The sequence below is a fragment of the Hippopotamus amphibius genome, chromosome 6, assembly GCF_030028045.1.
Source record: "Hippopotamus amphibius kiboko isolate mHipAmp2 chromosome 6, mHipAmp2.hap2, whole genome shotgun sequence".
Taxonomy (NCBI): Eukaryota; Metazoa; Chordata; class Mammalia; order Artiodactyla; family Hippopotamidae; genus Hippopotamus; species Hippopotamus amphibius.
In genome coordinates this window covers 1814555-1829926 of record NC_080191.1, presented here as the reverse complement: position 1 = coordinate 1829926, position 15372 = coordinate 1814555, and the positions used below count along the sequence as shown (strand labels likewise).

The 15372-nt window shown below is 49.1% G+C and overlaps 1 protein-coding gene across 17 annotated transcripts in view; it reads left to right on the top strand.

Annotated features, from left to right (window-relative positions):
- AFDN (afadin, adherens junction formation factor) overlaps positions 1-15372 on the top strand; it is a 129241-nt gene that overhangs the window by 62399 nt on the left and 51470 nt on the right. For all 17 annotated transcript variants that reach the window (XM_057739033.1, XM_057739021.1, XM_057739032.1 and 14 more), the window contains 4 exons: positions 3505-3599; positions 4481-4743; positions 11332-11401; positions 14779-14885. In XM_057739033.1, the coding sequence (XP_057595016.1) occupies positions 3505-3599; positions 4481-4743; positions 11332-11401; positions 14779-14885 (535 nt within the window). The remainder of the gene's footprint in view (positions 1-3504; positions 3600-4480; positions 4744-11331; positions 11402-14778; positions 14886-15372) is intronic.

Here is a 15372-nt window from a genome sequence, read left to right as displayed (position 1 = left end):
TCATGCCAGTTCAATTTGAGGAGAGTGAGTTTTTGTTTTTTTCCCATAGAGTTAGTGAGAGTATACTCCGAGAGTTCTGTTTCAGTAAGGTGCAAACATTTTTGGATCGGTTTTCAGCTGTTGTGTTGGTTCGCTAGCACGCGCGCTCTGTGGCAGCGTGAGTGTCCGGCCCCTTTCCCCCTGTGCATCCCCGGCGTCAGCGCCGTGCCCAGGGCGCGGAGGCACTGGCCAGCACTGCCTAGCCCAGCGAGGCCCCTGCCCTCCATTCATAGTGGGGTGGCAGAGAGGACACCTCAGCCCCGTGTCCATGCCCCTGCCCAGAGGTTCGCCCTGGAGGCGGCTGGAGGCAGAAGCAGGTGTAGACCTGCTGTGTAGACCTGTATGTGTAGACGTGTTGTAGACTGAGAACAAAAGTGCCTTTAAAAACGTTCTTAGGCTTTGTTCTAAGTGGTCTATTTCCCCTTAAAATTTAGAATATTAAAGAAAACTTTATCAATTAAAAAGAAACAAAAGCAGACAAGATGCAGAACAGTAGATAGTAACGTAGGGATGATGATCTGATCGAGTTGGCAAATAGAATTCAGGATAAATTTGAATTTCAGATGAAACACCAGTTTTTTGTGTAAGTATGCCCCAGGCCTTGGACATTTGACTAGATGTTGTGTATTTCATTTGGTAACTCGAGTGCAAAAACGGGAGAAAGAAGGGCGTGACTATCCAGTTGTTTAATCGTGTGCGCGTAAAACAGAGTCTAAAGATTTGCCTCCAGGTGGGGGGAGGGCTGGGCAGGGGGCCAGGGAGGGAAGGGCGCGTTTCACCATGTGACTTTTTGTGCCTTTTGGATTGTGAACTGTATGAATGTATTACATATTTTTAAGGCAAAATATAAAATTTTTAAAAAGCATTCAAAACCTCTGGAGGAAGTACTCGTGTGTGGTGGGATTCCTTGGGAAGACTTATCTCTGCTTTCAGAGGCCCTCTGGATTTGGTGTTGCTCTCAGATGAGAGGACATGTGCCCCGGCACGTCAGACAGAAAGAGCGTATTCGTAGAATCCCTGTTTTGGAAGGGGAGAAAATTTAAGATTTTTGTTTTAGGCCACAGTTTTACATGTTTGTTAGTTACTGCCTGTGAGCTGACTGTGCTTTCCTAATGGGGGGCCTGGATCTACAAGGAGAAGTTTCTGTTTACTCCCCATGGTCCCCAAACTCCATTTTATCTATGATGTTTGTGGCCACCGTTTAGGTTATTCAGGATATACCTGTATAGGTATCTTTGTTTTCTGTTATTACTGAGATGCGGTAAGAAAGGCGGGATTGGGAAAGTTTATTTCTGATCCATCTGTCAATGGATTTCTGTCACAGTGAAATGTTGAGAAAGGAGAGACTGAGAAAGTTTGCTTCGCTCCCTTTCTTTTTATATTTCTAAGTTCATGGATGTAAATGTTGACGTAGGAAAGTATATAGTATCCATTTATTGACTCACAAGCTACCCTTCAGAAGCATTCAAAATTCAGAAGAAAGCGAATGTGGATTTTTCTTTCACCCCTAAACAGACGTATTTTTCGTGTTGTTCCATTTTTTTTAAACGCTGTAATGGAAACAGTTGTTCTTGGCCATGCTTGCTGCTTTTGCTTTCTTTATGATTGATTCATGTAATTCTGCACGACCGTACTGTGTTACTCTGTGTTCTTCATTTTTAGTTGATAATTATTAAGTGTTAATGCATGTGCGCACTGTGGACACACACGTACTGAGTGCCAGATAGAGAGAGACGCTTTCAAGAACCTAGCCGCCTGGGAGCGCAGGGCTGGGGGAGGTGAGGAAGTAGAAGCCCTCATCACGCGTGGTTAGTGGTGTTGAGGTGACGTGCTCACGGTGCTGTGGAGCGAGGGCCGGAGGGGCATGTGATGCTTCTAGGGGCACGTGATGCTTCTGGACGAGGCCTGTTCCCTGGGGCGGCCCATGGTGTTCACAGCCCGAAGTCATGCAGCATCCCTCAGGGATTTGGGCTCAGTGGGTCCAGAAGGGAACTGGGCTGTCCAGGGAAAGCCCCGCATGACTGATGCCTCGTTTTGGATCAGTACCTGGAGTTGAAACAAAGGTGTTTAAACAAGGCTTCAGCTGCCACCAAATCTGACCCCCTGGTGTGCTCCTCTCCTCACCTCCTACACTCTGTCCAGCACTGAAGGGCACTCTGATTTCAGCGCTGTCGCACGGGAGGAAACAGGCCTCGGCACCAACGCACCAGAACACGGGATGTGCTGTGAAGCAGCACAGACACGGGGCCCGGTATTTGGTGCCTGTGAGACGTGGTGTCTGCTTCAGTCTCATCTTATCTTCACCCGGATCTCAGACCCTGCTGATATATTTCAGAAATAGAAAGGTTTGTCGTTAGTGTGCTCTTCTGTGCGCTCGCAGATTAGCAGCTATTCTGCCATAGCTCGCACATCCGTGTGCGGGTGCCTTTGGCCTGTGAGAGTTGGGACCACGCCACACTGATGGTAGCCGTCTGCACCCTATGTGCACCCTGGTGTTTACAGCCCTGATCCCGGGGACTGGCGGTTTCCACAGTAGCTTAGTGAGTGATTCTGGTGCAGCGGGGCCTGCACAGTGTGGGCGCCAGCAAGGCCACTGTCACGGCCCTGAGACCATGTCCTGGTGCGTTGGTGCCGAGGCCCGTTTCCTCCTGTGTGACAGCGCTGAAATCAGAGTGCCTTTCTGTGTTGGACGGAGTGTAGGAGGTGAGGAGAGGAGCATACCCGGGGTCAGTGGGCAGAGGTCTCGGCACTTGTGGTTCCTCCTCCTTCTCCCCCCCCCCCCCCACCCTCTCCCCCAAAGCCACCCCATCAGAGAAATTCATACACTGGCACGTGAAAAGTCTCAGTCGTTCCCGGAAGTATAAAATAACACATGTAAAACACCCAGTCTCTCCTTTTGTCTTTCAACCCAGTTGCACTCCGTGGAGGTGAGCACTTTTCACAGCAGTTTTGACTGGAACTTTGTGCCAGTGGGGGCCGTCAGAACCACGTGGGGACACGAGCTGGGCTCACCCCAAGGGCCCAGGAGGTCTGGGTGAGCTGGGAGGTCACACGCTTCCTCCATCGCGGGTTCCGTGCGGGGCCGCGTGCCGTGCTCACTGAGAGGAGGCCCCGTCTGGAAGGAGGGTCCTGTGTCTTCATTTAGAATCGCAGACACGCGTCCAGGACTTTGTGGTGGGGAAGCATTTTTTTTATGTGATAAGAAAACATTGGTATGAATGACGGTATTAGTACCTTGAATCATACTCAACAGAAGCTGATTCATTTGTGTCTTAATTTGAATTTTGTGTATCCAGTTACTTAAGTTGGATGTTATGAATTTGGGGAGTTCTTTGAAAAGAAATTCTGAGAATTGAGAACTGTAGTGTCGTTTCAAAGGTAACCTGTTCTTTGCTCGTGTATTTGAAAGAACGTGACGAGGACGTTGGACTTTGCCAGTGAAGCCTGTTCCTTATCTCCTCGCAGATGGTTCCGACTCCAGAGATAAGCCAAAGCTCTACCGCCTGCAGCTCAGCGTCACCGAGGTGGGGACAGAAAAGTTCGACGACGGCTCCATCCAGGTGCGTGTCCTGCCGCTGCTCTGCCGCCTCGGTGGGTCACAGGGCAGTGTGCCGGTGTGTGTGCGTGCCCCTGGGAAGGGTGTGCGTGGAGGAGGGCGAAAGCCTTTGTACTTCAGTGCGGATAACTGGCTTGCTGGGGCCACGTCTCTGCTGGAGCATGAACACAGCAGAGTGGGAGTCTCTGCCCCGCTCCACCCCAGACCTCCGAGATGCTTACTTTTCTCCAGGAGATCGTGATGGTTTTGTAGGTTGTCTCACGATGACAAGATTGGGGGGGTTAACGCGCGTGGCAGTGCCTGCTGCTGGGCCCCACACACGCAGTAGTAGGAGGCGTTCAGTAAGTTGTCATGGAAACGTTGGCTGAGCGCAGCGCCCGGGGCTGGGCTAGAGCGGAGCTGCGCGTGTCTGTGAGTGAGGAGGGCAGGGCTCCTCCTTCCTGGGGCCAGGCTCGGGCAGCCCGCCCTTCCTGCGCATCCCCGTGCCTCCGTGGCGAGGGGGTGGGCAGGGTTCCTGGCGTCATTTCAGGTCCACATGCCTTCCTCCTTAGCACCGCAGGTGAACAGGAATTTGTAACCCTAGTGATCTGTGTGGATTCACCCATCAGGTACCTAATAAATGTTCAGGACGCCCATATCCTTTTCAACGCAGAGTTACAGTCCACCTTAAATCAAGCTGCTGGCTGCTAAAAATGAAATACTCAGTTATCTTGATAGTGTTTAATTACTTTTTTACTATTGGAGGAAAACTCCCCGAGAGCACCAAAGATCCAGAGCTCATTAGGTTGTGTTTATCGTCCGAGGGGGACCGCCAGGCTTCGAATTCAGGCGTTGCGTGCTCTGCGCTTGATGCTGGGCGCTCCCTGGATCCTCCTGTCTCTTCAGTTGTCTGGCTCCGGCATCCAGCCGCATCACTGCGACCTCACCAACATGGACGGCGTGGTCACGGTCACGCCGAGGAGCGTGGATGCCGAGACGTACGTGGACGGGCAGCGCATCTCGGAGACCACGATGCTGCAGAGTGGCGCGAAGGTGCAGTTCGGGGCGTCCCACGTGTTCAAGTTCGTGGACCCCAGCCAGGACCACGCTCTGCCCCGGAGGTCCGTGGACGGAGGCCTGACGGCGAAGGGCCCGAGACATAAGCCTGGGTGAGCAGCGTGCGGCCGTCTCTGAGGGCTCTGGAGGGCCGCGCCCGGGGCGCACGTGACAGGGCGTGGCCCCGGGTCATGCGTCTTACTGGCTTCCGTTTTAGTTTATAAAAATTCAGAGTTTGTGCTTTGTGGTTTAGGTTCTTGTTGATTCAGAGAAGTTGGTTGGTTTGAGTTTCAGAGAAGAAAGAAAGGTCTTGACTTCACCTTGAAATTGGAAGTTGTGGCTGGTTTTTTAAATTACTTTTGAATTTTGTTTTCTAGCTGCTACTCTAAAACAGCACTTCATTAGAATTGTGGTGCGCTGTGCGGTGACTCGTCGTAAGTGAGGTTTTTGCGGGGGCTGCGGTCTCTGTTACGGATAACGGAGCACGTTGTTGTTTTCTAAGGAATTCAAGACATTCTGGCTCCACCTAGCGTCTCTCTGTGGACGTGCAATACAGGCCTGTTGCTGGGAAAGAAAAATCCTTACTTTCTGAGAAAACTTCTCTGGGGGGAGGGAGTAGACTTTCTTTCTGATGATAATTTTTTTTTAATGTATAGATTGTTCAGCAACTGCAGTACCCATTTTGCAGGCTGGTAGGGTGTGAGTAGGTGCAGTAGCTTCCACCGCACTGTTGCGAGCACAGGTGCAACAGCCCGGGAGCGTCCTCCTTGTCCCTGTGTCCTGCTTCCTGCGTGACCCCTCAGAGCTCGTGCTCCAGCCACGTGTGGGTCTTCATCCTTTCCTCACGCTGGGCCTCTGCTAGCTCATGGGCTCTAGGAGTGCTCCCCTGGGTGTTGAGGACGCCCCTGCCTCTCTTCTCATCCTTTGTCCACGTCGAGTCCTGGTGGCGGAGGAGGGTGAAGGGCAGTTGCGGTGGGTGCAGGTAAGACGTGTTGTCTGTCCAAGGTGGACGCTGCGTGGGTCCCACTCGTTCGCGCCAGCAGGTTGGATGTGGGGACCCTCGTGTGGGTTTGGGATCTGACGTCCCAGCTGCTCACCTTCGGCACCGGGTTTCAGCAAATGAGCATGCTCTTTGTCCCCGAGAAGGCCAGCGCAGGCCTCCACTCCTTGGGGCGCTCCTGTGCTCCAGCTCCACTGTGGACGCGGGATGCCCCATCCTTGCCGCTGCGGCTGGTGGGACCGGGCGTTTAATGTTCCTTCCTTCAGCTTGTGTTTGCTTGTCAGCCGTCTCCCCGCTTTCCTGGCTCTGGGCCTGGCCACCCCGCTGGCTCTTTTCTTCAGCAGATAGCCTTGCTCAGATGTTTTCCATCCTAATCATCACCTTCCCTTCGCCCCGTTTCTTCCCTTCGGCACCAGACACCTGGGCAGGGTGAAGCCCCAGTGCCCACTTATTCTGGGGAGGTTTCTCTGGAGAAGCTACTGCTGGAGCAGTGCTTACGGGGCCGCCTCTGGTTTGCACCCAGGCCTCATTTCTAGGTTTTCTATCATGCTGCTTTGACGAGTACCGTTACTGTCTGGGCGCAGCTACCGTGGGCCTGCAGTGTGCCGGGCGCTGCTGTGGGGGCGTGCCTCCGTGTCCTGCTGGTTTCGCCCTGATGGTTCCCGCTCTGGGGCCTGCAGTTGTTGGTTCGCATCCTGCCTCTGGCTGAGAGCAGGGGCGTGAGAGAACACAGTGGGCATCTCGCTCAGGGGTAGTGCTGCTGTGGAATTGTATTCGTATAACTTTCTCCTGCAAAACTAGTGAAAACTGCTTGGTGGTTGAATGTAAATATATAGGTACATCCATAAATTAGAACACACTTTCATTTTTTATGAAAATTAATATTGTTCTAATGTTAAACTAAACTACATAACAGTGTATGTATATTTCTTACATAAGATTTAATTGACATACTAGTTCAGGCGTATGAGATAGTGATTCAGTATTTGTATATGTTGTGAGATGGTCACAATGTCTAGTTACCGTCCATCGCCATACAATTATAAAAATTTTTTTTCTTACGAAAAGAACTTCTGATTTACTCTCTCAGCAGCTTTCACGTGCGCAGTACAGTCTCATAAGCTCCCCCCACCGCCCCATTCCTCTGCCTCTGGTAACCACCAGTATGTTTGTATCTATGAGCTTGGTTTTTCGTTGTTATTGTTTTTGTATATACAAGTTTCAAAGGTTACTTTCCACTTAGAGTTACTATGAAACATCGACTCTGTTCCCCGTGCTGTACAGTAGTTTCTTGAGCCTGCCTCACACCCCGTAGATCGCGCCTCCCGCCCCCACCCCGCAGTGGTAAGCACTGGTTTGTTCTCTGTGTCTGTGAGTCTGCTTCTTTTTTCTTATATTCACTAGTTTGTTGTATTTTTTAGGTAATATCTATCGTATTTGTCTTTCTCTGACTTATTTTGCTTAGCATGATGCACTCCAAGTCCATCCATGTTGCTGCAAATGGCAAAATTTCATTGTTCTTTATGGCCGAGTGGTTGTTTTAAATTCCACATGTAAGTGAGGTCGTATATGGTAGTTGTCTTTCTCTGCCTGACTTATTTCAATGAGCATTTCTTCAGCGCGCACCCGTGTCGTCACAAATGGCAAGATTTCCTTCTCTTTTATGGTTGAAGCATGTGCCTGTGTATGTCTACACAGACAACAGGCACACACACAGACACGCGTGCAGACGCACTACGTTGTCGTTCTCTGTGCCCTGTCAGTGGACACGTGGGCTGCTCCCGTATCCTTGCTATTGTGAGTAATGCTGCGGCGAACATGGGGTGCAGATAGCACATCGAGTCAGCATTTTCGTTTTCTTCAGATGCACACCCAGCCGTGGGCTTGCGGGTCTGTGGTGGTTCTGGTTTTAATTGTTGAGGAACCGCGGTACTCTTCTCCACCGTGGCCGCACCCATTTCCATTCCCATCAAGAGTGCACAAGGGTTCCCTCTCCTCCATGTCCCACCAGCGTTTATCTCGTGTCCTTTGATGCTGCCCTTCTGACAGGTGTAAGGGGGCCTCCTGGTGGTTTTGATTTGCATTTCCCTGGTGATTAATGGTGTTGAGCATTTTTTCATGCACTTGATGGCGGTCTGTATGTCTTTAGAAAACGTTTACTCAGATCCTCTGCCCATTTGTTAATTGTTCTTTGTTTTGGGGAGAGGTTGTTACTGAGTTGTAGGAAGTCTTTGTGTATTGTGGATTTTAACCCCTTATCAGATATGTGCTTTGCAAATATTCTCTCCCATTTGCACACGTTGCTTCCTCATTTTGTTGGTGGTGTCCTTTGCTGTGCAGAAGCTTTTAGTTTGATGTAGTCCCACTCGTTTATTTTTGCTTTTGTTGCCTTTACTTTTTTGTCACATCCCAAAACTCATCACCAAGATTAGTGCCAAGGAGCTTACGGCCTGTGTTTCCTTCTGGGAGTTTATGGTGTCAGATCTTACTCGAGCCTTTAATCCGTTTTGGGTTGAGCTTCGTGTTTGGTGTGGGGCATGGCTCCATTCTCACTCTTTCATGTCTCTGCCCAGTGTTCCCAGCACTTTTTGTTGAAGGGACGGTCCTGGTATGCTCTGTTGTTGTATATTCTCAGCTCCTTTGCCATGGATTAATTGACTGTATGTGTGTGGGTTCATTTCTAGGCTTTCTATTCTGTTCCATTGATCTATGTCTTTTTATGCCAGTTTAATTCTGTTCTCATTATTATAGTTTTGTACAATAAGACAGCTTGAAATCAGGGAATGTGATGCCACCAGCTTTGTTCCTTCCCCAGATTGCTTTCATTACTTGGGGTCTTTTTTTGCTTCCATACAAATTTTAGAATTGTTCTATTTCTGTGAAAAATGCCGTTGCAATTTTGATAGGGGTTCCACTGAGTGTGTAGATTGCTTTGGGTAGTATGGTGATATTAACAATATTAATTCTTCCAGTCCATGAGCACAGAATAGCAGATATCTTCCATTTATTTGCATCTTCTTCAGTTTCTTTGATCAGTGTCTGAGAGTTTTCAGTGTACTGGTCTTTTTTTTCAAGTACAAATGAATACTTTATTCAGCTTTACTTCAAAAATTTTAATTTGGGTTATACAGATACTTTGCGCCTAGCACACTTCAGGAAAGTAGACAAGAAATACAGCTGTCCTCTGTGTGGAGTGTGGCAGCGGAGCCAACAGGAATATCTGTATTTTCAGAAAGAAGAAAAGAAAGAAACATCTAATTATATATGTAATAACTTAGGTCTTATGTAGACAAACTGCCCACCACACACAGTGCTTCATTGATGCACAGCACTGGTGGGTTCTTCTCACAGACTCCGTCGGTGACTGACCTTGCATTTGTGATCTGATGGAATCAATTAATCTCATATCTTGTTAAAGTTCATATAAGAAGAGGGAGAAAAAGCAGCTTTTCTAGCAAACAACATCAGTACTTAGAAGAGAGAAGCTTTATATACATTTAGTGACTCTCTTTGCAGCTTTGATTCTTTTAGTGCATTTTCTAACCAGAGGTGAAAGGATTCATGAGAAATGAATCCTTTTTTTAGGCTAAATTTTCAAATTTTAAAAGCTCAGGTTAACTTCTAGAGTTATTTACAGTTCTCTTAATGTTAGTCACTCATGTATCACCAGACATCATAACCTGAGTCTAAAATATTGACAAAATTCATGTGCTTTATGAGCAGTTCAAGCATTTACTGGAAGAAATCAAGCCACACATGACTACGGCACTGTTACATACTGAGGCTGTGTATAGAGTGTGACACTTGTGATTGAAAAGCAGTTTTGGAATCAGCATGTTTGGCGCGCTAATACGTCTCTTTATATCAGTTTCTACCATATTGTATCATCTCCACCATTGAAAACAAACTCCTCTGAGGCATGACAGTACCTGATACAATCAAGAAATTTGTGCTGGAATAACAAAATTGCATTGGTAAATAAGCTTTCCATTTTAGTGACTTCTCCATTTTTGCAGTTTTTTTAATATCTTTTTCTGACAGTAAGCTTATTGTTGCATAATTAAAAGATTAAACTGCATTGGCTTGATATGACTTTGAAAGACATTCAATTAGAACAAAATTGAGCAAAGAAAAAAAAACGTGATGCTGTGACACATTTTCAGTGTGTGCGGTTCCCAGAGATTTGGAGAAAGGTGGTCAGAGTGCTCACGGCCAGCATAGAGCCATGGCGGTGCTGGCAGATGCAGAGTAAGCTTCCACTGGATTTAAGGTCAAGTGGTTTTGCCTGCTTCCCTTTTCCTCTGGTCTTTTACCTCTTTGGTTAAATTTACTTTTAGCTGTCTTATTCTTTTTGATGCAGTTATAAATGGGGTTGTTTTCTTAATCTCTCTGATATTTTATTACTTGTGTATAGAAACACAACATATTTCTGTATATTGATTTTGAACCCTGCAAGCTTATGGAGTTGGCTTATTCTAACAAATTATTTTTAGTGGCGTCTTTAGGGTTTTCTATATATAATATCTTGTCATCTGCAAATAGTGCCAGTTTCACCGATTTTCTGATTTAGATGGTTCTTTCTTTTTCCTGCCTAATTGCTCTGGCTCTGTGGCATAAAACTTGTCTTGTTCCTGGTCTTAGAGGAAACGCTTTCAGTTTTTCCCTGTTGAGTATGATGTTAGCTTAGCTTTGTCATGTATGGCCTTTATTATGTTGAAGGATGTTTCTTCTGTACCTGCTTTGTGGAGGGTTTTTATCATAAATGGATGTTGAATTTTCTCAGGTCTTGTCGTGCACGTGTTGGGATGATGGTGTGAGTTTTACCCTCCCGGTTTGTTAACGCGGTCCCACGTAGGTTGATTTGTGGCTCTTGAGCCGCCTGTGGAGCCCTGGAATGAATCCCGCTGGATGGAGGTGCGTGTGCCTCTGACCAGCTGCTGTAGGGCCCTCTCCCCCTTTGGGCCCCTCTCCCCCTTTGGGCCCCTCTCGTGAACTCGAATAAACGGATTGCGTTCACCCTTCATTTGTGCCACAGACCTGTAGCTCGCCTCAGATTATTGACTCTTTCAAGTGAGATTTTGTTTATATTCTGAATTAGTTTTTCATTATGATGAGTTCAACACTTTTGGTATTTTTGAGATAGTCTAAAAAAATTGTTTAGAATTACTCTGGATCTGATTATTAGCATTATCAAAAATTTCTCCATTTCTTTATTGGTAGCCAATAGTAGTATCCATGAGCTTTTAAAAAACCACCAGCTTGGGTTTCAGGCAGGAGGCAGCTGGGCCTATGCCCTGTCCTCACCTCCACCCCTTCCCTGAGTCCACACGTGGGCTTCTGCCACCTTGGGCGTCTGCACTGTGCTTATGTGCCGTTTGCAGCCTAGAGAGAGTCATGTGATGGAACCACTTGCTTGCTTTCTTTTCATTCTTTCTTTCTTTCTTTCTTTTTTTTTTCTTTATGCTTCCTTTCAATTTTTTGTTATTAGTCTTCGAAAATCTGATCTTGAGTATTCAGTATACATTGGTAAGAAAAGTTCATGAAGTTACAGTAGTTTTTTCATATTCTGACAGGTGATTTCTAGAAGATCTTTGAGCATGGGGATATTTAGCTAACTATTCCTTTTGCATTATAAAGAAGAGACCACTTCTTATCATCTGAGAGTCATTAATTCTGTGTATTTCTTTTTTTATCTCAACAGAATTGTTCAGGAGACAACGTTTGATTTAGGAGGAGATGTTCATAGTGGCACAGCATTGCCAACGAGCAGGGTAGGTAACTGTCTGCTAGCTGCTAGGGCTGTGTTTAACCTCAGACGTCATTGGTGCAGTATGGGTAACACACGCGTAACAGTGCTGTGCGAACAGACTTTACCGTTGCCTGCGTGTGGACTGTGCCAGCCGCTGTGTTTCTCGTGGTGGTACGTGAACAGCAGACTGTCTTTGCCCCCAAGGCTGGGAGGCGGTGCCGTGTCCCCCACGCCGTGTGCCCTAGACGTGTCTTCTGTGTGAGCAGCCCTCCTCCATTAGGTCGCCCCTGGCGATGATGGGCTCCTGCGCGTCTTGCCGCAGCCTGTCACTCCACGTCCGTGGGGGCTGTGCTTCCCCACTGAACCCTCTCCCTCGCAGTCCTCGTCCTGGTCCGCGGCTGCCGGGCAGCAGAGCCCCCGAGACCTGGCGGGCGGAGACAGCAGGCGTCGTGCTGTGCGGTGTGGGTGCACTCAGCCAGGCCATCTGTGTGCTGGTCTCGCAGGTGGTTCCTCATGTGGGTTGGTTGGTGGTCAGGTCATGCTGGGCCCCCTCGCCCCGTCTCTCTCCACGGGGGATGTGGCCATCTTGGTGCCTCACGAGAAGCACAGAGCTTCTAGGCCTCGCTGGGGTGGGACGCCGGCCTGGCCTCACCCCTCCACCCACCCCGGTTCACGGGGGCTCAGGCTCGGGGGCAGGAGCTGCTGGAAGCGCAGGACAAAGTGCACTCCATGTCCCGGGCATTCTCCCGGCACCAAGATGGGCTTCTAGATCCATCCTGTCCTCTGCAGCCGCTGCCCACTTCCTGCTCCCGTTCACAGCATGGCTTCTGGCAGAGGTCGTGACGGTGGCCGTGTCCACCGCCTGTGCTCCATCTTTTTTCCCGGCGCCCGTGTGGCCCCTGCCCATGCGTAGGGACACGTCTGTCTCAGGCACCGATGCCCCAGGGTCCAGGCCCTGCGCGGCCCGTCTCGGTGGGGTCAGCACCCCCGGGGCACGTCCTCGCCCCAGCGCCTCCCTTGTTCCCATCTCAGGGTGCCTTCCTCCTCCTGATTCCTCGGTCCTCTGCCTGACCTCCAAAATCTGGCGGGCCACAGCTCCAGGCCTTGGGCCCCTCTTCTGCTGGTACCTGTTTCGCAGGTGACCTTAGACAGCTCGGTGTCCTCTGCATGCGTGTCACTCCTGCCTTGGGCACTGACCCCGCCGCCGCAGCAGCTGGCACATGGAGTGCGGCTGAGCTTCTCCTCTCCCTCATTGCCCCACCTCGCTTCCCGGTGAGCCCATCCTCAGCGTCGCCCATCAGAAACCTGACGTCGCGGGCCGCCCTGGTCCCCCTCCCTGTCTCCCTCCTCCTGCCCCGGTCCCCGGCAGGTCCTGCTGGCTTAGCCTCTGCCCTCTGACTCTCCTTCCTCCATCCTCACCGTGAGAGTCTGGCTCTAGCTGCAGCCTTCGGGGTGGGGATGAGCACAGAGCTTTGTAGGCGACAGCCGCTCCTTAGCGTCTCCCTGCCCCGCCATTCTCCTCCTGGCGGCCGCACTGAGGGTTTCACAATGTGAAGTAGATTTGGTTGCTGCTCTGCTTCCAAAGCCACCAGGTGGCCTCTGTTCCACTGTCACACTGTCGTCACTCTGTGTCACACAGCTCCTGGGGCCCGGCCCCCGCCCCTCTCAGCTCAGCGTGTGCTGGCCGCCAGCCGCACTGCTTCTGTTCCCCGGATGCCCACCCTTTCTCCCCCCACCCACCCCGAGGGCCAGTGGGCCCTCTCCTCCTGGAGCGCTCTTTCCGCTGGATGTCCCGCGGAGAGCCCCTTCCCACTTCGGCCTCCATCCGAAGCCACCTCTGTGAAGGAGTCGTCCTCGGGGCCCGGCACTGGTACAACACCATGCTCTGAATTCTTTGTGCAGCCCTTAGTGCCAAGCCCTGTGAAGGTAGGGCTTGTCTGGTCACTGCTATACGCGTGGTGCTTAGGAAAGTGCCCCGTACAGTAAAGAGCTGAATAACTTCATGAGTAAATACTCTCAGAACCAAGTATAACCATCTTTATAAAAAATTTTGTTTCTTATAAAAATATGTAGTCAATATAGAAAACTTGGCTAAATTGAGAAAAAAATGTAAAAAATGAAAACAGTTCATCCACAGTTTATGGTTGGCTTTTGGTAAAATTCCGATCCTTTTGTGAAATCTTTTATGTATGTCTGTGTTCATGTGTACGTTTTAATCTCTCACAGATACACACCTTTCTTTCCTGCTCTCTTCAGCTATTATTTTGTGAGCATTTGTTCTAAAAATCATTTTAAAACAGCTAAAATGGTTTTGTAATTTTAGTTTATAAACATATCGATTTATTCTTTGCCTTAGCATTATTCATTTATAACAGTTTTTTGTAGTCTAAATATTGCCATCCACTGACCAAGCACTTTTATTGCTATAACTGTACCTTAAGGAAGTAGTAAATTACTGTGTGAATGTATAATTTACAAACACAGGTGTCCTGACACTTTATGCTGATGAATATTTTAAACAATGTAATGAAAATTGGCTTAATGAACCTTGATGAATAAACAACAAAGTGTTATACAGCCATTACAGTTCTGTAACATAAAACTAATATTATAAGATATTTACAGCATATGCAAAAGTATCTTTTACAGAGTAGGCTGTGTGATCTCATTTATGGTAAATGTGAAGACCGGAAAGATACATCCCGCACAGTGTTCATCTCTGGCCGGACGGCCAGGGTGGTTTTTATGTACTTGTCTGTGCTCAGTGTCTATAGTAAGAGATGTAGCAAGATGTCTTACCTAAGTGTGTGGGTCCTGTTCTGATTGTTTTCTGAATATCAGTAACTCGTGCCTGCCGGCCGCAGGCTGGCTAGGAACGGGCACTGCCTGGAGGGACCTCAGTGCACTGGGCTGGGTTGCTGTGTGGGTGTCTTCTCCCCGTGTTGATTAAGGGCAAGAAGTACGCCGGGTTCTGTACTGAATTCTTCACTGGGTTTTGAATGTACTGAGCAAATGTTTACGTCCTTCCTTAAAACTCACGAGTAAACAAAGACCTGTCTCTTCACGTTGTGCACGTACTCTTGCCGACTGGTCCCGACCCACAGCTCTGTGGAGTCAAGTGGCCGCTGTTACCGTGCCTTCCGCGGAGCCCTGGTGTGTGCGCCTCCCGCCCGCAGGCCTGTGTTCCAGAGCCAGACGGGCGCAGGGGCCGTGCGCGCTGTCCCTCTCTCAGCGGCAGTGTGTGCTTGGGCCGCGGCCATGGGCGCCCTCGGCACTGCCGGGCCCTCCTGACCTGCGCTGTCCCTCTGCGCCCCCGCCCGCCTTCCCCGCGACACCGCGTGTGCAGCGTGGTTGGTCCATGTGCTGTGTTTAAACGCCCTGTGTTTCCCCCGGGCTTAGAGCTCCACCAGGCTGGACAGTGACCGGGGGCCGTCTGCCGCCAGCAGCGCCGAGCGAGGGATGGTGAAGCCCATGGTCAGAGCGGAGCAGCAGCCGGACACGCGCAGGCAAGAGGGCAGGTGGGGCGGGTGCCCTTTAATTATGAACGCAGGAAAGTACACCTGCAGGGGCTTGGGTTACAGGTCACTGGCTCCAGAGGTATAGCTGACGTGTTCAGAGTGCTAACAATACTTTAAGATTATTTCCTTTTCGTGTTACTGAATTGCAAAAAAAATGCTTCATCAACAATTATATCCGTCACTTAATGCCAGGGACTTAATTAGCCAGCTGAAATAGGAGACGATTTGAATGAAGATGTTTCTGTGTTAAGTGTGCTACTCGGGAAGAACAGGGAGAAAGGGAATTTTTATAGGATTTTAATATTTGATAATTTTTATATTTAGATAATAAGACTAATCATTTTACCTGTTTCTAGAAGAAATCCTCACGTGTTTAAAAACACACAATGCCAAATGACATTGGAGTCGAGTGTTTAAGAGAGTACCACCCTGCTCGGTCTTATGCTTCGATGTCTCCCTGCTGATGGCCGGGGAG